The 24,467-nt window shown below is 42.6% G+C and overlaps 2 protein-coding genes across 2 annotated transcripts in view; one reads left to right on the top strand and one right to left on the bottom strand.

The window, feature by feature from the left end:
* The window catches only part of TMEM43 (transmembrane protein 43), an 11,850-nt gene extending 2,871 nt beyond the window's left edge, over positions 1-8,979 (top strand). The window contains exons 4-12 of the mRNA XM_010186854.1: positions 73-167; positions 1,278-1,327; positions 2,823-2,892; positions 5,139-5,209; positions 5,375-5,496; positions 6,105-6,179; positions 6,261-6,362; positions 7,628-7,745; positions 8,710-8,979. Coding sequence (XP_010185156.1) covers positions 73-167; positions 1,278-1,327; positions 2,823-2,892; positions 5,139-5,209; positions 5,375-5,496; positions 6,105-6,179; positions 6,261-6,362; positions 7,628-7,745; positions 8,710-8,912 — 906 coding nt within the window. The 3' untranslated portion in view covers positions 8,913-8,979. The remainder of the gene's footprint in view (positions 1-72; positions 168-1,277; positions 1,328-2,822; positions 2,893-5,138; positions 5,210-5,374; positions 5,497-6,104; positions 6,180-6,260; positions 6,363-7,627; positions 7,746-8,709) is intronic.
* Positions 8,980-14,509: 5,530 nt separating this feature from the next.
* XPC (xeroderma pigmentosum, complementation group C) lies at positions 14,510-23,047 on the bottom strand. The gene is made up of 14 exons (XM_010186856.1): positions 22,963-23,047; positions 22,519-22,642; positions 21,698-21,782; positions 21,033-21,190; positions 20,707-20,827; positions 19,820-19,909; positions 18,594-19,523; positions 17,981-18,141; positions 17,640-17,721; positions 16,817-16,951; positions 16,155-16,324; positions 15,754-15,847; positions 15,142-15,231; positions 14,510-14,707 (listed from the first exon to the last, which is right to left on the bottom strand). The coding sequence occupies exons 1-14, from the start codon at positions 23,021-23,023 to the stop codon at positions 14,510-14,512; spliced, it is 2,499 nt and encodes an 832-aa protein (XP_010185158.1). The 5' UTR covers positions 23,024-23,047.
* Between the last annotated feature and the right edge of the window lie 1,420 nt (positions 23,048-24,467).

The following is a 24,467-nucleotide window of genomic DNA, read 5'->3' on the forward strand; positions in this document are numbered from 1 at the left end:
TGTAAGTACAGTGTTTGAGTTTGTGAGGTGCAGCGTTTATACTGACTTGTATTTTCTTTGTTTTTTAAATAGCCTTTGTTTGATCCCAGCTATGGGCTCTCCATCCAGGCTGTCAAACTTAAGCGTAATGTGGAAATGTACCAGTGGGTAGAATATGAAGATTCCATGTAAGTGAAAGTAATCTTTAAAGTTTGCTCATAAAGCTGTTATATTAACAGCTTTATGTTTTTGTTTTTTTCCTCTCCCCTCACCCAAAATAAAAAACTCCAACTCTTTATGGCAGAAGAATTCTAGAGCTCTTGGGATTTTTTAGAGAATCGCTTAAATTTCCTTGGAGATGTCAGGTCTTGTAGATGGTCAGTGCTGCAGAATTTGCATCTGATAAAATTTGGGTAACGGCCAGGGTCTTTTATCAAAAGTTTCCACTTCCTGATTTTGTATAACTTCAAATGGGGTTTCTTGGCTTCTGTGCTGCAGTTGTGGTTTTTTGTTTTCGTTATTGTTATCTGATGCTAGGCCACCTCAGAGGCCATTGATCTATTTTCTGTCGTATTTGTTGTCAACAGAATTCAAAGACCTTTACCAATTTATGAAAAAGAAAAAAAAAAAGGGAGTAAACATTTGTGTTTTTCCCAATGTCTCAGATGACTTCTGTCCTTTCTAATCCTACTCACATTAGTTTATAATGGGCAATATTGCAGTCTAGGTACCTTTTCAAGGGGATTTACAAAGCTGTAATGAGATGTTAGCTACTCTGCTAATAGTCACAAGCAGAAGAGTAAAACCATTTCTGTTATTAATAATAATTCCACTGACCACTGTATAAAAGTTACTAGCTGTTAAGTAGGTCTGACTCCACAGAACTCGCATTCCAGATGTCTTTTGTGTCATACAGAAAAACTGTCAGAGGTTGTGAAGGTGTGAAAAATTCTCAGTTTTAACATGGTTATAGTGCAGCATCTGTAAAAGACTTGTTGATTTAGGTCAACTTGTCTCACTGCCTTTAGTACTGGTTGTTCTGTATCAATTTTTGCCTCCTTGTTGGCAACTTGGGAATAAAAGGGTTGTGGCTATTTAGCATTTATATGTAGTTTTCTCCTTGTACAAAGAATCTGTGTCTTCAGAATAGGTAGCTCAGAGAAGAGTGAGTTTACTTGTAAAGGTAAGTTTGTGTTGCCAGTGAGCTATGTGTGCATTTCGTTTGTAAAGTGTATTATGCCCTGAGCATGGGTGTGTGTACACTGTTTTGGTTCTCATCCCATCCCTTTTCTCTGCAGGGAATATGAAGAGAATGGTGAGATTAAGAAAGAGACAAAGTATTCGTACAGTAAGTTGATCAACAGAAAGTCCTTTTTCTTTTATGCATGTAACTTTGGACTTCTATGTGTGTGTGTTTTGACTTTGGCTGTAAACCCTGTTTTTTTCATGTTGGGAAAGAAAGGAATGTGAAGAAATAAGCAAAATTCTGTTTCCTAAACAAGTGGCAGGACCTCCCTTTCTTGACATAACTGAGGTGAAAGGAGGTATGCTGTTAGCAGGCAACTACTACAGAAAATCAAAGTCTTGTCTTGGAACTCCTAGAGGTCCAGAGCAGCATCCAGGGATAGGACACTCTAGAGATAGGGCCCATAAGGTCCTCAGTGAGGGGAGATGGACAGAGATGGGAGCGTGTTCAAAGCTATGCCTGAGGTTACTCTTCAGAGGTGAAGTAACTGGGCATATGTCAGGGGAGAGCAGAAGAAAATAGGCAGGGAAGAACAGTGTAGCTCCAGCCTGTAAGACAGCCTGTTGAGAATCTATTTAGGTGTTGATACCAGCAGCACCTTCTGATGCGTGCTGTAGCTTTTGCCAAATGCTTTTTGGCAGGAGCAGAACGGAGAGCATTATTCTGATCTACCCAGCAGCAGAAAAACACTGAGTCATCATATATCTGGAGATTGGTCTCTGTGCTTCATTTATCTATCTCTGATTAAAGCACATGGACTTGTAACGTGGGTGTGCAGCAGTTTCTGGGTGTGATCATAAAATACCCCAGCTCACTGAAGCATGGGACCCTGCAGTGTGGAGTTTCATAAGGAGCAAAGCTAGTGGTTATGAGCTGTGAAAAACAGCCTTACAGTGGCAGGGAACAAAAATAAATGCTATTTAAAAAACCAACTGCCCTCTTAAGACTGATGGATTCTGTCCAGTAAAAGTCTGTATATTATTAGATGTGGTGGGTTAGCCTAGGCTGGCAGCCAAGGGCCCACGCTGACGCTTGCTTACTCTCCCCTTCAATGGGACTGGGGAAGAGACTGGGAAGAACAGAAATGAGAGAGCTTGTGGGTTGAAATAAAGATAGGGAGATTGCTTACCAGTTGCCATCGTGGGCAAATGAGACTCGACTTGGGGAAAATGAATTCATTGTCAGTTAAAATAAATATTTAATTACTGATTTGGGTGTTGGCAAAACACGTTTGCTCTCACCCTTTCCCGGGCTCAACTTCACTACAGATTCCTCTTCCCTTGCCCCCCTGCCCTTGTGGGTTTTTTGTTTGTTTGTGTTTTGTTTTGTGTGGTTTTTTGTTTTGGGTGGGGTTTTTTTGGGGGGGGAGTGGTGGTGGGTTTTTTTTTTCCTTCCTGCTAAATCATGCCATTCCTTTTTAATAAGCCAGGAGGATGGATTTAAGCATCAGTACAGACTATCACATACATACCTTGATGTAAACAGGATTACTAGAAGTGTAACTTAGAACTAATTAATTGATTGAGAGGTGTCTTCAGTAACTAAGATCTGAGTGAAAATTCTTCCTGTCTTTCTTCAACCTTCATATTTTCTTTAGATACTGAGTGGAAGTCAGAAATTGTGAACAGCAGAAACTTTGATCGAGAAATTGGACACAAGAACCCCAGGTAATTTACCACTTGGTACAGTCCCTTTAGATTCTGTCACTCTGTCTGATCAAAGATAAAAGCAAAATGACTTATGACACAGTGAAGTAGATGGAAGCTGTTGGTCTTTTGGTAGCTGGGGCAACAAAGGCATAGAGAAATTAGAGAGCAGTTCACAGCTGCCTGGAGGAACCAGAATTAAGCTATCCATTAGTCATGGCTGGACATCAGGCTCTTATTATATTACCTCTAGACCACGTGATCTCCTTGTAAAAGAACTTGAATGGGTTTCTTTCTGACTTTTATTGTCCATTAGTGCAGTCTGTTATTAATTCTTCCTTCTATTATAAGTAAAGGGTTAGAGTAACAGGCATCCCATGAGCTGTCTTACCACTTACATGCTGCTTTTTCTACGTTAGAGTACATAACCTCACAGACTAATTTGTGGCAATTGCCAATATATAATTTGTTTCATATACCTCTCATCTGCAGCATTTTGGTTACATTACAATGTGCCATTTTTAATGCTAAGTTTTAGCTTGCTTATCATTCTTACAGCACCTGCTTGGTTCCTTAGAATGCAGGATGCCATCTGATAAAAACCATTCTGCGTGAGGCAAAAATACAGCTGGAGTGATAGTACTACCAGGATTTCAATAAAAGTTTGAACTTTGCAAAATCTTCAGAACTTTGTTTTGGTTCTGTGGGTTCATCCAAATACACTGCCCATTATCTGGAAGTACTCTAAGGAAGGAAAGCAAAGGTCTACGTATTCTTGATTATAAGTCCCAACTAGCAGACTTGTTTAGATGAGAGACAATAGAAAAAAGGATGCACAGATGACAGACCTGTCTTATCTCCTCCCCATGCACTTTTTTGTGAATGAAACTTCTCTAAGCCTTCTTCAGTATCTGCAAATCTCTAATTTAGAGTAAGGAACATTTTTGATTTAGTGCTATTGCAGTACATAATTTAAAAAGTGCTGCAGCTAGGAACATTTAATCTGAGTGCACTGGTACAAACCAATGAGACAGCATAACTGTGGTGGATCCTTGCATGAGGCAGCATGGTGTATGCAGACATGGTGAACTTTCGAATTCATGCCTAGCATTAATGAGACTTTTAAGTGTGTACTACATGTTTTCTTCCTTCTCTCTGTCCATCTTATCGCAGAATATTAGGAGTTAGAAGGGACCTCAAAAGCTCATCCAGTCCAACCCCTGCCAGAGCAGGATCACCAGACCAGGTCACACAGCAACGCGTGCAGGCGGGTTTTGAATGTCTCCTGAGAAGGAGACTCCACAACCTCTCTGGGCAGCCTGGGCCAGTGCTCCGTAACCCTTACACTAAAAAAGTTTTTCCTTATGTTCAGATTGAACCTCCTATGCTCCAGCTTGGGACCATTGCCCCTTGTCCTGTCATTGGACATCACAGAGCAGAGCCTGGCTCCTTCCTCCTGACACTCGCCCTTTACAAATGTATAACCATGAGTGAGGGCACCCCTCAGTCTCCTCTTCTCCAAGCTAAAGAGCCCCAGCTCCATCAGCCACTCCTCATAAGGGAGATGCTCCACTCCCTCCAGCATCTTTGTAGCTCTGCGCTGGACTCTTTTCATGCAACTTACACACTTGTGAAAATAAAATGTGTTGTTTACTGCCAAGGAGATTCAAGTAGTACTACTTATGAGAATGAAGTGAAGTCTGTCAGTAAGCGTTTGAAATTTAATTAACTTTAACTTGGCTGTGATGTAGAAGTACCTCTCTGATAAGAAGGTTTTTGATCTAAGTTTCTTAATTTAACATGTAAGATCTAGCAGTTGACAGTAGAAGCTAACTAAATTTAGGCTAGAAATAAAGTGCATTTGTAAGTGTAGTTAAATGTTGCAGGAATTCATCTAGGAATGTGATTAATTCATTGTCCCTCAAAACCTCTATATCATCACCACTGAACAGCTTCCTAAGAGCTGAACTCCAAACTATTACAGGTTCAGTACAGAAAAAAAGCAGTGAAATCCTATAGTGTGAATGGAAGGGCAGGCCAGGGGATGAGACAGTCGTACCTTGTCTTAGCTTATTTTAATGGCTGCAGGACTGGAGTCTGGACACAGTTTCTTGATGGATTTGTTTTCACATGGTGACAGCCATTTACCTCCTTGAGTTTCTCCTGATGTTTGACATAGTACCTTTTATGTGCTGTATATTACATTCTGCAAATCAAGAGTCTGATCATAATTGTGGGGCTAATCGGGGACTCTCTCTGTTCCCTAGTGCCATGGCTGTGGAGTCTTTCACCGCTGTTTCTTCTAACGTTCAGGTTGGCAGCTTTGTTCTTTCCAAGGGTAAGGATTGCCTTGTACTGCTTTTTTGTCTGCTGTTGCATCAGCAGCGGACTTTGTTTTTTTCCACAGTGGCAGTCATTTCACATGATAATCAGGAAGCCAGCCAGTAAATTGGCTGTTCCAAATTAGACACCAGACCTGAGCTTGATTCTTTGTTCTCCTTAGGTCTTGTGGATAAGATTGATGACTTCAAGCAGTTGAGCTTGTCACACCTTGAGGATCCACATGCTGATGTTACGCGAAGAGGAGATTACTTTTACCACAGTGAGAACCCCAGGCGTCCAGAAGTAAGATGGGAAAGAGAAACCAAAGCAGTGATTGCTATTATGTGAACAAGAAAGTTGCAGCATGTCCCATTTTTAAAAAATATGTAGAAACTGGCGTGCAGACCATCACCTAGGAGGAGACCTTTAGTACAGTCCTTCAGCAAGAGTGCTTTGCTTGCAGGAAACTTCTGATCCTGCGTACATCTTTGTCTTCTGTTTTCTTGAGTCTGCCATGCTTTTAAATGGAAAGCCACGGGATGGTGCTGGGAGGTGGGTTCTACCACTGCATTGCTGTGTGTACGGTGAAATATCTTGTTAGCTTGTGCTGCCTGCCATCCTCTGCCAAAAGGTGAAATGACAAGGGATGAACATAGGATCTTATTGGTGTTAATGTGCTCCTGCAGCTAAATCAAAGGAGGTGTTGCAAACCAGCATTTGAGCTATCCTGTTTCAGCTGTTAACTAGTCCTGAAAGAAGTACAGCTTGGAAATCATTCTGGGTATCCTCTGGCTTGACATAAACGTTCAGAAAAAGTGCTGATACGTAAAGGGTGTTCCCACGTAGAGTTGTCTTTTCTGTGATTCTCCTTTGTAAATAAATCTTGACTTCTAATATTCTCTTGCTCGTAGGTAGGAGACCTTCGTGTCTCGTTCTTCTATGCAGGTCTGAGTGGAGATGACCCCCATTTAGGCTCTGCTGATAAGGTGGGTCTTCAGCTGTTTCTTTATTTTGCAAACTCTGTTCCCAACTCAGTAACCAGTAAATCTTTTTCACTTCCTTCCAAGGTGACTGTGGTTGCTCGCCAGCGAGGTGATCAGCTGGTTCCATACCACACCAAGTCTGGAGATGTCCTGCAGATTCTCTACCCTGGAGATATCTCTGTGGAGGTGAGATACTACACTGTACCAGTGAAGGGTTAAAATTTAAGATGGCAGTACAGAAGCAACAGGGAAATAAGCTCTCCTTCTCCTTCAGACCTGCTCTAGAGGAGAAGTTAAATCGATGCAAACATTGGTTTTTCTCTCTCCTTTTTCTAGGACTACATGTTATAGGCTGTGTTTGCCTGTCACGTTTCTGCACATTCTTTTTGTTGCAGCAAAATGCCATGCTTCACCCACTAGCAGTACATAATGTGGCTATAGTTATTCCTGATGGCTTGGGTTTTTTTTAATTTGAAAAGAAACTGTGGCTACAGTAACCATATTTTTTTTTAATCTCCTTGTGTTGCTGCTGAACATCCTTTGCTTTAAAGCTTGTTTCTGTGCCTTCTCACTTTGCTTTTATTTGCTCTTTGTTAGTTTCCCACTTACACATGCAAGCAGATACTTTTCAAAAGGTCATATGTAAAAATAGTAAGGATCAGTCCTTAATTAAATAAACCATAGGAGCTGTCCTCTCTTCAGCTTCTGAAAACAGGAGTTTAGGCTTGTTTGAAATGTTTATTGCTGTTCTGGCTAAGAAAGAACCTTCAGGCAGAGCATTATGCTCCCATAAATCCTGCATGCTCCAGCAATTTGGTGATTCATTTACTTCTTTTATTAGATTTGTTTTCTTTAATGATTGTTTCCTGCCCTGCTGCAAAAATCCCAGATGTCAAGAATTTACAAGAGCTCCCACAAGCAGTTAAAAAAGGCTTTTGTTTTGAGTTGAAAGAGAGTAGCAGTAGAATCAGCTCTCTGCTGTGAGCTCTGAATCTTCATTAGATGGAATTGTAGTTCATTGGAAACTAACTCACTAGAAAGGGATAATTTGTAGAGTACTTGAACGTACAAGTGATCAGTCATACACATCTTTTCCCATTAAGTGCTTTATTGTCTCTTAGAATCTCCTTGTTTGCATTTCACATAGCCAGAGGGGTACACCACGCATTTTGAAAAAAATCTAACTTAGAATTCTTGCAAATAGATGCTTTGCTTTGCCTCATGAAATATGCACATACCTTTTATCTTTTCTTCCTTGCATGCTGCTTTCTTTCATACACCTTCAGCCATCGCTGGATATTGCTTTTCTTCTCTTCCTCCAAAAATGAGCTGCAATGTATCTTCTCTGAGAGAATTTGTATTTCTGAATTGCTGTTGGCTCTGATTTGCTCATAATACACTGGAATCAAGAAATTAAGAAGTGGGCTGCATGTAATGGTGTTTGCTTTCAGGAAGTGTTTCAGAAAGAGCATAAGAGTAACACGATGAAGACCTGGGCCCTCCGTGGAGCAGGCTGGCTGGCAATGTTTGTAGGCATCAGCCTAATGACCCGAATCTTTTACACTTTGGGTAAGTTTTTTACAGAAAGGTAAAATGATGTAGGCATAGGATCATAATCTCTAGAGAGATCCTCTCTTGTTCACATATGCAATCAATTAATTTGGAGGTCAGAAGGAATCTGTTTTGAACTCAGATTGGATTTGATCTGAAAGTCACTGTAGGCAATTGCAGGTAAATGGGATCGCAGAACCAGATGGTTGCTTTGTGAGTATTAAAAAAAGATACGCAAGTATCTGTTGGCAGTCTCAGAAGATCCCAGTCCAGTGCTTACCAAAATCAGATGCTGAAGCACCCACTGGGCTGCTTCTTTCAAGTCTAACTCAGGGTGTTGCAGTCTGGTTACTTTCTACACCCTTACACAAGTGGTCCTCCCAGCAGATCATAATTAGCAGTTGCACAGTAATGTGTCTTTGTGTCTGGTTATTCTACAGTGCTGTGAGCAGACAACAAAGACAGCTTCCCTTTATCTTTTTAACGGAGAAAAATGTTGGAATAGAAACTTACAGAAAAGCAGGATGGTGCCTCCAACTTGTGTAAACTTTAGACATCAAAGCTGTCATTTGCTTCATAGCTGTGAACCCTTTTTTTCTTATTTATTGATCCATACACATGCTACTGCAAGATTTATTGTTGCCAGAAATTTTGTGCTGGCGTATTGAATCAGCTGCCCTAGACTTGTTGCATAGCTGCAAGGCTATCAGTCTGCTCTGCCTCTCAAGCCTTGGACAAGACTTCAGACTTAATTTTGGTTTATTTTCTGGCTGAAGAGATGAGAATACTGTTGTCTTAGATGTTTAGATGTTGCTTAATTATCAAGTGCCTTGAGGCTACTCTGCTCTGCTGCATACCAGTGCTCTTGAGAAATAATTGCAGTCTGTCTTTTGATTGTGTGCAAATCCTAAGCCACAATCCTAAGTCCTTCTAAACTATCATCTTATCAAGTGCTTTGTCCCTTGTTTAATTTCTTCTGCAGTGGACTGGTTTCCTGTCGTGAGAGATCTGGTTAACGTTGGATTAAAAGCATTTGCCTTCTGCGTAGCCAGTTCGCTGTCGCTCCTGACCATCGCCGTTGGTTGGCTTTTCTACCGCCCTCTCTGGGCTTTGCTGATGGGGTTGCTCTCTGTGGTTCCAATTGTGGTTGTGAGATCTCGTGTCCCACCAAAGAAGCAGCAGTGAGGAGGAGGTGGTTGGGTTTTGCGCTGAATCCCAGTTGGAAACTTTTCAAGTGCATTTCTGTCCCGGTTACTGCAGTGTGCTTACAGGGTACCACAGCTCAGCAGTGTGCACCAAGAGCTGAGGAGGGAGGGGGCTTCAGTGTGGTTTTTGATCCATCTTATCCGTGAAAAACCTGACTATGGGACGCTGTTTATAGGAAGTCAGTCACATCGCCTTTGGGGGGAAAAAAAGCAATTTGGAGTGCCTGTATTCATTACAAGTCAGTGAACAAGCACATCTGTATCTCTTACCACTTAGTAATTCCCTCTCATTTGAGAACTGCCAAGTCCTCGCTGACAGCTTGGGCACTTTCTGTGTAAGTACAGTTGAATTTTACACAATACTCACGTAGTATGTATGCTTTTGGACTAAGGATTTTCACAGTAACTTGAAATAATGAGTGGCCAGGTTCACAGTGCTCTGAGGTAGGGCAGATTTGTCAGAAAGCATTGATGTCTGCCAGCTTTTAAAAAAAATCTCTGAACTTGTTCTTCGTTCAGCATCCAAAATGGTAGCGTGGACTATCCCATTGCACAACTATTTCAAAAGTTTAACTTCAAATTGCACTTATTTAAGAGAATACTCAGAGGTCACTAACCTGTAAAAGTAAAACCTGCTGCCTTGAAACAAAAGTAACTTAAAATTGAATGTATATTCTTTAAAATATTTGTTGTGGGTTTTGGTTTTTTTTTCCTATGTATACTGTATCTTGAATTTCACCTAGTAAGGACAATGAAGATACTCCATGAAATTAAATAATGAAAACATATTTGTGTGATTAGATTTCATAGACTTTAGTAGCCTGTATTTTGAGCTTTATATCATGTTAGAGGAATGCCTTCTTTTAGTGTTGTGATGGCTTATGTTTACATATTTCTGCTGTTACCAGTACTTGAGATCAGAGACTGTCTTGTGCTGGTTTTAATTCTCTCTCCACCTAGCTAGAGTTTGGCTTCCAAATGTGCCCTCCTTACACTACAGTGGGTTTTTTTTCTTTAAGTATCCATAATTCAGTACAAAAGTAATGTCTTTAATTTATGAAATCAAGTTATGACTGTCAGGAAAAATATGTTTCCCGTATCAAGGGAATTTAACTTGAACATAATAGTAGCAAATGTTTGCTACAAATGGTACTGAAATAGTGGTCGGAGTTATAATTCATAAATGTTTTGAGACATGATTACTTTATTAGCCTTAGTTCTTCTCATTATTCTGGTATTTGAATGTTGTCAATTCAGCTTTAGCTGCTGGTAAAAGCAGGAGTAGTGAGTGAAAGGTTATAGGAGGTGCATGCATGCAGCTGGCGTGCATTAGCTTTTGCTCCCATCAATTAAACTCCACTGGAGAGAAGAACCAATGTTGGGTTGCTGTTTTACCAATGATTCAGGAAACTAACCAGCATCACTATATTAGAGATGAAGATACAATTTTCTACAGAAGTGCTGAGCTTTTATATATGTAATAAAATACTATTTTCAAAAGGCTGGTCTGTAGGCTTTTTAAAAATTACTTTTCAGTATTGCTTTATTATATGCTTTATTTCTAGGCAAGCAGGAAAATATGGAAAGGAGAAAAATGGGACAAAACAGTGCTAGTGAAAGGAATGCCTAAGAAAACAGAAGGACTAGTGCCAAGTGGTACAAAAGGGAGCCAAAAACCACAGAAGGTACAACTGCACATCGGCTTCTCAAAAGTCTAAGGACAAAAGGATGAACTGAATTACTTGTGACAGCAAAAGAAACTTGATAGCGTGTTGGGTTGGTCCCTGATAGCTCAGAAATGCAAGTATAGAGGAGGATGAAGTCCTGAACTGGCAATGGATGCTTTCGTTGTGACTACTGTTCATGCATCTGAAAATGGCAGAGAAATGCTTGTCTGGTCTCTTTTCACTTCCTCTTTATGGATTCCTTCTCTTCTTTTTGCTCTAATTGGTGATTTTGGGGCCAGGAATGGCTGCATTCGCTACTGCAGTCGTTGAACTCGGATCTTCTTCTTCTTCTTCATCTGAAGATAAATCAGGTCCTTGCTCTGTCACAAATGCTAACAGGTTAGTCTGCAAAAGCAGATGTAAAAATCAGACAGTCAGGAGACCAGCATGGATGAGTTGAGACCTGCCAATGCTAACAGGTTAGTCTGCAAAAGCAGGTGTTAAAAATCAGACAGTCAAGAGACCAGCATGGATGAGTTGAGACCTGCTGGCCAAACTAAAAGGCAAGATGGAACTACGCAGGCAGTGGAAGCAGGGACAGGTATCCTGGGAAGAGTTGCCTGGGTGTGTAGGGACGAGGTCAGGAAGGCCAGGGTACAGCTGGAGCTGAACTTGGCAAGGGATGCCAAGAAAAACAAGATGGGTTTCTACAGGTATGTCAACCAGAAAAGGAAGGTTAAAGAAAGTGTCCCCTTCCTGATGAGCAACAGTGGGGAACTGGGAATAGCAGACGAGGAGAAGGCTGAGGTTCTCAACAACTTTTCTGCCTCAGTCTTCAATAGCAACCTCTCCCCTCATGGCTCTCAAGTTGATGGCTCACAAGACAGGGACCAGGCAGAAAAAGTCCCTCCCAGTGTAAGTGATGATAAGGTTCATGACTGTCTGAGGAACCTGAACATAAGTCCGTGGGACCTGATGAGATGCATCCCAGAATCCTGAAGGAATTGGCTGATGTAGTTGCCAAGCCACTCTCCATAATATTTGAAGAGTCATAGCAGTCAGGTTAAGTCCCTGGTGACTGGAACACAGGAAACATTACACCAATTTTTAATAAGGGTAGAAAGGAGGACCCTGCAAACTACTGACCTGTCAGCCTCACCTCTGTGCCTAGGAAGATCATGGAATAGATCCTCCTAGAATCTATGCTGAGGCACATGGAGGACAAAGAGGTGATTCGAGACAGCCAGAATGGCTTTACCAGGGGCAAGTCCTACCTGACCAACCTAGTGGCTTTCTACAATGGGGTAACTACATCAGTAGACAAGGGAAAAGCTATGGATGTCATCTATCTGGATTTCTGCAAAGCTTTTGACATGGTTCCCTACATCTTTCTCTTGGAGATGTGACTTGAAGGGTATTTGTAGAATAACAAAGAAAAAAAAACTTGACAACTCTTCACTTTAGAAGGCATAAATCTGTAGCAGCAAAACATGAAGACTATGATCATCATGATTCTTATCACACTTTGTTGATGGCCACCTAATCAAACAGCTCAGCTGGTTTAATCTCTGCTCTCCTTTACTAGGAGGTCACAGTTCTGAATCTTCAAACCATCCTTAGCTGCTCAATGTCAGATAACACAAACAGCTGAGAAAGTGCTCTGTGTGCGGTAGCATAATTTTAATGTAAGCCAACAAATAGACAAATTCAAAGCATTAGCAGCAGGTTGTCTGGTTTACCTCCTACTTCCAACCATTCTAAAAGCATGGTGAAATATGAGCTTTTAAAGATACAGATATGCACATGGAGCACAGTTTAGGTATACAGAGTATATACATTTACCTGAATCCAAATGAGAAATGGTTCAAAAATTAAATTACAAAAAGAAGTATGTAAGAATATTTACTCCTTAAAATGAGAAAGCATGTAATTGTTACTTTCCACATTCTCCCATTCATCTTCATTCTCATCGTCATCATCATTATTTTCTTCATCCATCTCTTTTTTAACAGGAGATTCTCTCTCCAACTTTATCTTCTGAGGGGACTTTAGTGAGTCACTGTTAAAATTATCAAAATGGCTTTAGCATCAGGCAGTGTAGGTGCTTGTTTATTTAAGAAAAATAGAGAAAGAACACACAAGTAATAGGGAAATTAATGAAGCACCACCTCTGCATCAGTATCAACAGATTGAGTATTTGACAGTTAAACCACAGACACCTTCTCTGTAAAGCAAACCATCTTTGCTGTAAATAACCATGGGCTCAATGGAGCAACACTTTTTCAGTGCAAACTTAGGTCCTGGTTCTGCAAGGATGTTTAGGAAGGGAGATGCCTGAACTTACAAAAGGCCCCATCCATTACAACAGCTTTTACAAACGAGTCATTGGAGAAATGGCTCACCAAATCATTTGTTCATACTGAACCTCCAAAGTGTACTGAGACCAGTTTAATTTCTTTTTATTAATTCATTTGCTATAGCAATCTCCATGGGCAGATCATGCCGATATCATATCTGTATTCCAAAAAACACCACAGAATGGTATGCGTAAAGATTTCTCCTCATCATTTTAAACTCAGATCTCAGGCCAGCATTTCTGTTCATGCTGGATTTCATAAAGCCTCCCTAGTCCCATGTAAAAACTATAACAAATGAAGTTTTATATTTAAACCATTGAATTTGAAAAGGCTCGCACGTTTCGGTGAAGCCACTGAGGCTAAGGGCTCCGGAGCGGAGGATGGCGCCGCTGAACCCTTCCTGAAGCGGCAAAACCGCGGCTACATCCAAGATGGCCGAAGCGCGAGCAGAGACGGCGACCCAGGCAACCCCGCCCAGAGCCGCCAGCGCGGGCTGCTGACGAACCGCGGCTCCGCCTCAGCGCGGGCGGAGTCAGGGGCGCCCACACCCGCCTTCGGTGAAAGCGCCTCAGGAGGGCAGGCCCGAAAGAGCTCAACCTTGGTCTTCACCCGGCGGAGGGTCGGGATCCCAACGCCTATCAGAAAGGACGTGGGTGCAGCCACAGAAAGACGCAGCTGTCCAGGCCGCAGGCTGCAGGGACTGCCGGAAGCCTTCTCTCGAAATGGGTGGCAGCTACGAGAGCTGCTGTGTGCACTGTATACAGGTGGATGACCTGCTCAGGTTGGTGGCAGAGCTGTGAGAAGTTGAAAGGTTCAGGAGCATCAGGGAGGCAGAACAAGACATAGACTGGTGGAGCCAGGCCCTGTCCTCTTTGAAACAAAAATGGGAGCATCCAATAGCAAATACACAGGATCAAGGGGCCCCTGTGTCCTGCTCCTGTCAGGCAGAAGGTGGAGGCCCAAATGCAAAGAGTGAATGGAGGAGGGTGGTTCAAGGTCAGGACACCAGGTGGACTCCCTCCTTGCCCACATCACCTCCCCAGGTGCCTCTAAACAGTAGGTATGAGGCTCTGGTTGAGGAAAGCCTGACAAATGAGGACGTGGATGATGGGCAGCCTACATCAGAGAGGCCTCCACAGTCAGAAAGGTCTACTGCCCCCATCACAACCTCTTCCACAAACAAGAAAAGGAGAGTTATCATGGGAGGTGACTCTGTTCTGAGGGGAACAGAGGGTCCCATCTGCTGAGCAGACCCTCCCCACAGGGACACCTGCTGTCTTCCTGAGGCATGGGTTAAGGACGCTGCTAGGAAACTTCCCAACTTGGTAAGGTCCACTGATCACTACCCACTACTTATTTTCCAGCTGAGTGGTATGGAAGCTGTAACTTGCAGTCCATGAGCAATAAAGACAGACTGTGATGAGAGGCAGGATGACACACCAGGGTTGGAGGGATAGTAACGTAACATCTAGTAACAGTGTCCCTGCTTGCTGCAGGGGGCTTAAGCTAGAAAATCTTTAAACATCCCTTCCAACCCAATACATTATATGACTCTATGATTCTATGATATGCTTCCCATACGGATTATTCTCTTGCTTCCTCTTTCTGGTTTTCTCTTCTTTTTGCTCCAATAGGCGATTTTGGGGCCAAAAAATGGCTGCATTTGCTATGGCAGTCTTTGAACTTGGACCTTCTTCTTCATCCGAAGATAAATCAGGTCCTTGATCTCTATCAGGTGCTAATGGCTCAGTCTGCAAAAACAAATGTGAAAATCAGACAGTTGTGATTTCTAGAGCACTGTCTAGAAACTCTTTTCTAAAAAAGCTCGTCTTCCATCGCAGTGACACTTAATGACGCTACAGAAGTCAGCTGCTCTGGTTTGGACTTCTCTAGGACAAGGGTATGTCAAAACAAAATACCAAAAAATGATGTTTTGGGAAACACTCATCTTTTGTTACACAGTAACGAATCTGTCATGGACATGACAGGATTGAATTTTTGACGTAGATTTTTTTCCCAGTTGCTAATCACATGCTAACAACAGGAAAAAGATTTTTGAGCAACTGCACTCTGGAAGTTCTACAGTCCACTATGGAAACATAACACAGAGGAAAGACTGGGAAAAAGTCTCTTGGTGGAGAAATATAATCCTGAAAAAGAAATTACTAACAGAAATGCAGAATACCTTGATGGAGTACAGTTTCTTCACTCTCTCTCTAATTAAAAGTCCTTTTGTCAGCAGCTTCCAATTCCCCAGAATTCTTCTCTCACGCTTCTGTGGGGGATTATTTAAAAGAGAAAAATTTACTATCATAAGTTTCAATGTATTTACACTCTCAGAAAATGGAACATTGAATATTTTAAAATGCGATTAATAAAAAAAAATGCATCAACTTAAATGTGTCACATTTAAAGATTATAGGCCAGTAGGATTCTTAAGAGTAAATTATCTGCTAAAAAAATGAATTCATGTTGCTTTATAATGTGCACCCTGACTGTGTAAATTACACCACAACCACCTCCAAAACTTTAACCTTACATGTGTATTCCTCACTTTTGTTTCCCAGCAGCCATGGGATGCTACTCCAGAGTATGCACCATTTCAGATACTGCTACAATCCCACTGCAGTCTGGACAGAAAGCCTAAAATGAGGCATCTAGGGGACACAACAAGCCCCTCATGGTCACAGAGCTCTGAGTCTGTTGCTTGCACAGCCCACCCTTGTTTGACTGTTCAGTTTAAATGGAATTTACTTCCTAAATGTAACTATAAGGAAGCTGCACAAATAATTCTCACCTCCTTCTCCTTCATTTCTATATCTTTTTGTTCATTCTCCCAGGCAGCAATGAGGACTTCTTTATACTCCTCACAGACAACGTAGCCATCGGTACTAGGAAGGAGAACAAAATCCTGTCAGATACTAGAAGAAAAAAGGGAGCAAATGTCTGCTGGCCCATACGCTATTGAGTACTGACAGAACCGTCTGTCTGTCTGATAGGATCTCAGTGTGTAACTCATCACCTGTACTCCCCACACAAGTACAGACTCTTAAAGCACACAGTCATTTCTGAATGCCAGGGCCACTGACTCCACTGCCCCTACTAGTACAGAAGAGGAGGGCACATACTGCTTAACAGGGTATACAGCTTCTGCAGGACATCAACATCTGTCAGCTGCAACAAAGCACCTTTACATACACTGGGTGTGAGAAGCCACAGTGAAAATCAAATCCAGTGACAGCTTGAGCACAGTCAATGTCCAACTTCCGCGCCACTCTGTGCAGGCCTGGGAGTCTCAGCTGCACACAGCCAATGGGTAACATGGACGGCAGGAAGAGATAGACATTTCCATATTCATTCCGAGGAACCTGTTAATGCAAAATTAAAGAGAAATGGTGACGCTCCTGCTCTCTGGAGAGGTGAAAATCCCTGCTGCAACTCAGGGACTCCCATCCTTCTGACCTACTACATTCCGCTCCAGTATTCAATTAATATTCACATGACAAGACACAGGCCTAGATTTTAGCTGCATGGTTAGGTCCTAGTGATGTTCTCTGCCTAGGCCTTGCTACTCAGACTGTAATACAGAGAATTAGCAAAACAAACATGGGGTAGGCAAAGTAGATCAATGAAATGATAAAGTTAGTGGTTTGCACTGCTAACACTCATTACTCATACTCAGGAAAGCCTCAATTAAGTTTTGACCATTTCCCCCTGGGTACAGTTACCTCACAACTCTCAGTCCTGAATCCAGGCGCTATTGACTGATCTCACCTCTGAAACATGCAACTTCTGGAATAAAGCCCACAGCTCCACCCAAAACCCTTCCTTTAACATCAGCCCTGTGCCCTCCTAGCTACCTTTCCATCCACTGCTACAGGTGGCCGATACTCCTCTGTCTGCCAGCGACCAAACAGTGCCAGGTCCTCTCTGTCCCAGACCACAACCTGTTGAAGGCGCGCCTTCCTCGCCTGGTTGGAAAATCCTTTCACCACCTGTGCAAATACAACAATCAAGCCTGTACCACCACAACTGCCAGGGATTTCAGACTTTCCTAGGACATCAACTAGAAAAGTGTAGATTTAAGTTGGATTAGGAAGAAGGTCTTCACCATGAGGGTGGTAGATCACTGGCACAGGTTGCCCAGAGAGGTGGTGGAGGCCCCATCCCTGGAGAAATTCAAGGTCAGGCTTGATGGGGCTGTGAGCAACCTGATCTGGTACCAATGTCCCTCCTCATTTCAGGGGGGTTGGACTGGATGATATTTAAAGGTCTCTTCCAACCCAATACATTCTATGATTCTATGATCAAAGGAGAAGGCTCTGAGAGAGAAGAAATGCCTAACTTCAGTAGCCATTGCTTCTAAATGAAAACCTGTGGCACCTGTATGCAATAGGTAGCCAGATCCTGCAGTTCACATAAGACACTGGGATGCCTTTGAAGACGAAAAGGGTGCAGGTCTGTAAGTACTCATGGGGTGAGAACAAGAGCGAGCTGAACTTTGGGTAGTATAGAGGAAATATAGGCACAGTAGGTGGACAGATTCATGACACAGCTACCACAAACAATGCAACCGAGGGGAAAAATCTACACGTGCTGACAGAAGGAAAAAAAACAAAACAGAATTGAGCTTGAACTTTAGAGGACAGATGTGCGGCACAGGAGGAAGTCGAACCCTCTTACCTTGTAAGGCACCTCTCCAATCCTCACCACTCGAGCTTGCTTCAGCCAAGTGTCCTTGGAGTGCAGTGTGTGTACGCAGGCTCTAAAATGGCCAGAAGGAAGCAACCGTAAAAGTTTTGAAGTCCCTCCATAAGAGACTTCCAAGCTGTTATTCACATTAGGAATGATAAAAAACCTGTATCCAAGCGATACGCAAAGACTGTCTAAGCAGCTTAACGCCTCACCCTGTCTATGCATGTGGCCTGACACTACTGCTGATAGCATCATGCTCTTCACACAGATTGGCTCCTAAATTTGTTACAAAGATCACAGTCATGCATGACAACAAGTGCACAACTCACCTGGGGTAGACAGCCTCTCCCCTGCAGTACCCCAGGATACCAGCTGACTCGGGGTAGATTGCCTCGTATTTCAAGAGGTGCCTTCTTAGTGCATAAAGAGGGTGGTTTTTGTAGTCTCCAATTGCTGTTGGTAGAGGTTGATCTTGAAGCTTAACTTGAAACTGTAAGAATTACACAAAGAGTGATTTCACAACTCACTTGCACTACCCTTTGTAAGAAAACGATGATGATAGTATGGATCAAAGGAAAAAAAACACTAGAAGCTTAATCGGATGAGCCAACAGACCAAGGCACTCTTGTTGCAGATAGGTAGGTCCTTTGACCTACCAAGATCCATGTATTTTAATGACTCTCTCCAAGAAAGGTAATGCTAAACTGCACAGAAACCACATTAAGTTTCCAGCATGGGCTGCTATGCAAGTTTCTCTGTACAGCCTCCACGGGATGTTATTTTCATCTATCATTGTATATTCCCTTTAAACGTGCTCAATCTGAACATTTCAAGCTTAAATACAAACTTCCTTCCTCATGAAAGGACTCCTAATGATTTTTGCCTGAATGCCAGGACTGCACTCCTGGCCCTAAACGTGCTGAATAACCTATTGCCATTTACCTCATTTTCCTCCTTCTCGTCTCTTTCCACACAGGGACTATGATAGGGCTGCAGCGTGTCCTCCCACCACTGAGGCTCCACACGGTTCTTCCTCGTTGCAGTCATCCACACCGGGTCGTATCTTCGTGTCACATCCCTGACGCTCCCGTCGTTGTCAAATCCCACAATGTAGGAAAGCGGCTTTGTGGCGTGTGTGAAGCACAGCTGGGGCTGGCCAACACTGCCGTGAACACAGTCTATGCACACCCACTTGTCTTCATGTTCCAGGAAAACCTCCAGCCACTGGTCTGTGTGCATCGCTTTCCTTACCGCCGGCTGTCCATCATCCTCATCACTAGAAATTATTTTTCTTCTCTTTCTCTGTGCATGAGGCAAGGCTGAAGCTGTACCTTCTGCTGACATAGGCTCAGCTCCATGTGAATTTTTGGATAGCCTTGATTGTGAAATCTTAGGCTCTGGGCTTTTTGTAGCTGTTAGCTTTGACTTTTGCGAGCCCCGTGAGCTCCGCCGTCTTTTAGGGGCAATTTCAAAATCATCATCAGAGAGATCACTGTCTTCCTCCAGAATCTCAAAGTTTGAACCACTGCCCTCATCAGTTCCACTCTCTTCTTTGTAACACACTTTGGAGGCCACTTGTCTGCGCTGACTGTTCTTGGGCCTGACTACCACAGTTTTTAATGCTGAACCACTCTCCTCATTACCAGATTCCTTCTGCTCCTGGCTGCCTGTACCCAACTTTGACTTGGGTGTCCTTCTGGTCTGAGCAGCTTTGCGCTTCTTTGGCTCCTTGTTGTCTTCTTTGGTCTCTGAGGAATTTTCATTCTGTTTGGTTTTGCTGCAGGGGCATTTTTTTGCTGCAGCTTTGGGAGTTGTGCTCTCCTGCTCCTCAGAGGTACCGCTAAGAGAATGCCTCTTGGATGAGCTTTTTCCCTGCAAAGAAAGAGGCTATGTCACTTTTGTCACCTTGGCTAAGAACATGTTAAAAACCAAACCAAAACTGAAATCAGCACAAGGTGCACGCAGACCAAAGGTTGGCAGGCATGGCTAATCTGCATGTCTTAGGAACTCCAAAATTTCAGGCAAATGGCTGAAGAGAGGTGTATTCCAGCAGTGTTTGCTGTCTCAGTTTTAAAGAAATTTAAAACCATTGAAGCATAAGAAGTTTTTACTGAAACACAGAAAAATAGGTGGTTTTTTCTGAAGGAGAAACCTAAAACAAAGGCTACCTTTGCTCCTGTTTCCTTGAGAGGAATAGGTTGAAAAGACAGCACAAGGCGACACAGCAGCTGTAACGATCGGAGAAGAACTAAAAATATCTGCAAAAGAAAAAATAAAGCATGTTTAAGGTTAACGTCCCACTTCATCAGGAACAGGGCAGAGCTGCAAGCCACACACCTGCAAAGCAGCAGCTCGCTTCTGCTCCTTCAAATGTCCCCTGTCAATTTGATCTCCTGCGTTTCCCCCTCCATTGGGTGTTTTACCAAAATCTCTGTGTGACTTGAAGCAACTCACTCCACTTCTTCCCTTAATCCAATTCCACCACAAAATGACTGTAGAGTTGAAGTCCTTTCGAAGCCTTGGCTTTGGCCTGCTCTAAATCTAAGCTCAATTCCTTTGGCTTTCACTGGTGACTCACAGTAGCAAACTGCCAACCTTCTAACTCAAAGATCTGTGAAGAGTTTTACTGGCTGCAAGCAAGCCCCAAAAATTCCTCTCTCAAATTCACATTTCAGAAGAAAGTTGTTAAGCTGGCTTTCTTTGATGTACATCACTAAAGCAATATAAAGAAGCCAAAGCACGCTTAGGGCCAAGTAGTTCTACACACTATACGTGAAACCATCCACAGCAGAACACGGAGCACACGCTGACACCAACCAGAACCAGAGGCTCCAGTTAGGCACAGCTCAAATTTAATAATTTAATCCCAGAAGGACTCCAGATTAAAATAAAACAAGAGAAAAAAAACAACAAAAAAACCTACAGAACCGCCTGAGTCACCAATTTTTTTTCTCCAAATCCATCCCTCAGTTACCACTTTGTGTATGACCTGACAGCTCTACAGCACTGACCCAGTTGCAGTCAGCAACCGACCCTGCGCTCCCCAGTCACTTACATGAACCAACTCTTCCCCGTCTCGTGCAGCATAGATGGCAAAGCGCCTCTCCAGGGTCGACTGAAGTGGCTCTCCCTTTTCAGTGGAAAGCTCAGCATTGACAGTGAAGGTTCCAACAAACCTGAAATATGAGACACATACTTGTCTGGTATTTGTGACTGTATTCAACTTCACGGTTCATCCTTTCATTCTGTAAAAAGGACAGACTCTCACCCTTGTATTTAAAAACAGAAAGATCACTGACAATTGGGAATGACGTTTACCCCTCTCCCTGAACCCTGGCTCTACATTCTACGTGACAGCCCCATTAGGAGAGAGAGTTTTACCATTTCACCAAGCTGGAAAGGTAAGGGAGGTCCACTTGGCCTGCAGGCACATCTGTGAAGTGGGAGGGGATGATGGACAGACCAATGGCAAGAAGATCCGGCTGGCTGCAGATCCTGTTCCTGTAGAAACCATTTCCTAATAGACACAAAAGGTGGACCTGAGGAAAAAAGTTTCTCTAGTGAGTTCACAAGAGATTTCCTTTGTGGGAACGACTGTCCATGGCAGAGATGAGGAAGGCTTTACTGCTCCTTTGAACAAAGACCGGCAACAATGAAGCCGCCCAAGCATACACAGGGTTGACACAGGGCCATCTTCAGATCACCGTCAGAAGACAGTAAAGCCCTGAAGTCCTTGTCAGTGTGTCCTGCTCTACATAACCAACACCTGAACCCCAACAGCATGAGCAGATACTCAGTGGAGAAATATGCACCCTATTCGCATCTGCTTTGAGGCAGAATTGTGCTAATGCAGTCACTGATGTTTCTAACTTACAGCTTAGCAGAAGTCTAATGAGCATTTGTCAGGACTACAGCCTTCTTATTTTTTCACTTCTAGCCATGGCCCCAAATTATTTGTTCAAAATTTGGTTTCTTCTTCATTATGAATCAGTTCAGACATCTTTACACTACATTTTTGCTCTGCCAGGTTTCTGTGTGACGAATACCTTATGTGTGTCCTCACGAACCTCCTTGATGATACGTTTCTTTATTCTCCGAAGATACATATCATACTCGGCTTTCCTTTTTTCTCTGCATAAGATTACAAAAGAAATGGATGATGTGGATTTTCTAGGGACCTGCCTTTGTAGATTCCCGAACTGTATCAGTTCACAACAAGAACCTATCCCAGAAAATCTTCTGTGCACACTTAACAAAAGTTTAGTTACCAGCTACACGAATAACCACACAGGCTGCATATGACTAATTTACTGTGAACTGTACATACCTGACTAGCGAGAGCTTGGGTATATTCCCATGGCCTAAATTCTACCTCACTCTTTGTGCCTACAGTTTCCTACCTGACAGCTTTGCATAGCTCCATACTAAAGTTATAATTCATTGTCTAAACTGTTTGACTTTTAGACTACTGCTAGCTTTCCATTCAGACTCCTGAAAAATGGTTTTCTCTTCATTGATGAAGTCTTTTAACTTAGAGGCAACAGACATTCTGGTTGTTTTGTTATGAAGGGCTTGCCTGGGCTACTGTCCCTGGTTTGGAAATTGAGATATTAAAGCGCAATGAAGTAACACGCTTGATTTTCAAGGAAGGTGAAAAACCTCCATTCCCACCAACTTCCACTGAAGATTTCTGGTAAAATTGTCAGTGTGTGAACTGTTCTCCAGTCCATGACCTCACATCATTCCATCTCAATAGTCTGCACAAAGTGGGGATTTTCACTCAGAACAGAGCAAGGCAGTTGCAGTCAAGACAGCGTATTTTTGCCTTAATGCTCTAATGGCCCTCCTCTGCCTTCCCTGTTCTTACCTCCTTAGTCTTTCCTTCCTCTGCACTGGGGTTTCAATCTCTATCTCTACAGAACTGCTTGGCAGCACCGCTGCTGGAAGAAGAGCAGCTTCTTCTAACTTTTCTATGTCAGGTTCCTGGGGTTCTGGAAAAATAAAATATTAAACAGTAAGTAAGCATGGAATAGATGCCCTTGAAGTGTGACAATTGGATAAGAACATAGAGATATGAGCTTATAAAGCTATGCTTGTATGCACACAGAGCATAGTTTGGGTATACAGAGTATATACATCCAAAAGAGAAATGGTTCAAAAATCAAATTACAAAAAAAAGATATATTTACTCCTTAAAATCAGTAAGCATGCAATTGTTACCTTCCACATTCTCCCATTCATCTTCACTCTCATCATCATCATCATCATTGATATATTTACTCCTTAAAATGAGAAAGCATGCAATTGTTACCTTCCACATTCTCCCATTCATCTTCACTCTCATCATCATCATCATCATTTTCTTCATCCATCTCTTTTTTAACAGGAGATTCTCTCTCCAACTTTATCTTCTGAGGGGACTTTAGTGAGTCACTGTTAAAATTATCAAAATGGCTTTAGCATCAGGCAGTGTAGGTGCTTGTTTATTTAAGAAAAATAGAGAAGGAACACACAAGTAATAGGGAAATTAATGAAGCACCCCCTCTGCATCAGTAACAACAGACCGAGTATTTGACAGTTAAACCACAGACACCTCTGTAAAGCAAACCATCTTTGCTGTAAATAACCATGGGCTCAATGGAGCAACACTTTTTCAGTGCAAACTTAGGTCCTGGTTCTGCAAGGATGTTTAGGAAGGGAGATGCCTGAATCTCAGTTTAACTTCTTTTTCTTCATTCATTTGCTATCACAATCTCCATGGGCAGATTGTGCTGATATTTTACCTGGATTCAAAAAAATCACGATTTCTGCTCATCATTTTAAAGTCAGATCTCAGGCCAGCATTTCTGTCCATGCTGCATTCCAGAATGCCTCCCTAGTCCCATGTGAAAACTGTAGCAAATGAGGTAAAGTTTTATATTTAAACCATTGAATTTGAAAAGGCTCACACATTTCTTTCCCTTACAGATTATCTTCCTCCTTGCAGGACTAACTCTGTAAGGAATAAGATGATACTTCTGTTCAGCTGTGTGACATGAATGTACTAAAGTGGACTGACAGCCTAAACTAAACTGCTCACACGCACATATGCAGCACTAGGCCCTAAACAAATAACACATAACCATGAAGAGAGAGTGCCTATAGACTTAAAGGATAAGTAAACTTGCCTGCATGTTTCCTTTTTGTTATCATTTTCTTCACTTCTAGGAATTTCTTCACTTCCCTTTCTTAGTGATTTTGTCCTTTTATGTTTGGAAGTCTTATTTGCTGAGTTGGAAACTCCAGCATCTCCTTTCTTCTTGCTAGTCGGATCTTTTGAGTTATTCTTCTTCACATTGGGCTTTTTCTCTTCAAAATCGTCTGCACGGGACAGAAGGAAAAGAAGTTAAAGGATGAAGTTCCTTCTCCATGGCAACCAGTAACAGTACCTCCCCGACTTCATTAGAGCCAGCTACCGAAGAAAGTGAGCACTCGCAATGATTAATAGGTCACTTTTTCGGAATAAATAGGTAAGACCTGAACAACAGGAGCCGTTAAAGGAAAACACTCATACCAATGTAATGCACAAGAAGTACATGAAAATTCCTACAGTCGTACCAGTGGGGTCAGTTGAAAACCAAGCATCGTACTTGCCGCTCAAAAGAAGTCCTTCTGGGAAGATGCTCCTGAGAACTTTTTTCGGGGCACCTCGTGGACACGGACCCGCATGGCGGCAAACCCTCACCGGCTCGCTCCGCGCCGGACCCGCAGCCTTTGTCAGTGCCCCCCGGCAGCGTGCGAGCTCCCCGGACACTTCACACACGGATCTGCCCCGCC

This window comes from Mesitornis unicolor, unplaced genomic scaffold (assembly GCF_000695765.1).
Source record: "Mesitornis unicolor isolate BGI_N332 unplaced genomic scaffold, ASM69576v1 scaffold14406, whole genome shotgun sequence".
Taxonomy (NCBI): domain Eukaryota; kingdom Metazoa; phylum Chordata; class Aves; order Mesitornithiformes; family Mesitornithidae; genus Mesitornis; species Mesitornis unicolor.

What these genes read in the sequence shown, in the direction of transcription:
- XPC (XM_010186856.1), bottom strand. Translation starts at nt 23,023, where the DNA reads ATGGATGAAGAAAATGATGATGATGATGATGAGAGTGAAGATGAATGG. An exon ending in TCAAGGAAACAGGAGCAAAG is followed by an intron (nt 19,524 to 19,819) that starts GTAGCCTTTGTT and finishes CTTTCTTTGCAG; the next exon opens with GGAAAAAGCTCATCCAAGAG. An exon ending in AGAAACTGTACTCCATCAAG is followed by an intron (nt 14,708 to 15,141) that starts GTATTCTGCATT and finishes TTGTTTTTGCAG; the next exon opens with ACTGAGCCATTAGCACCTGA.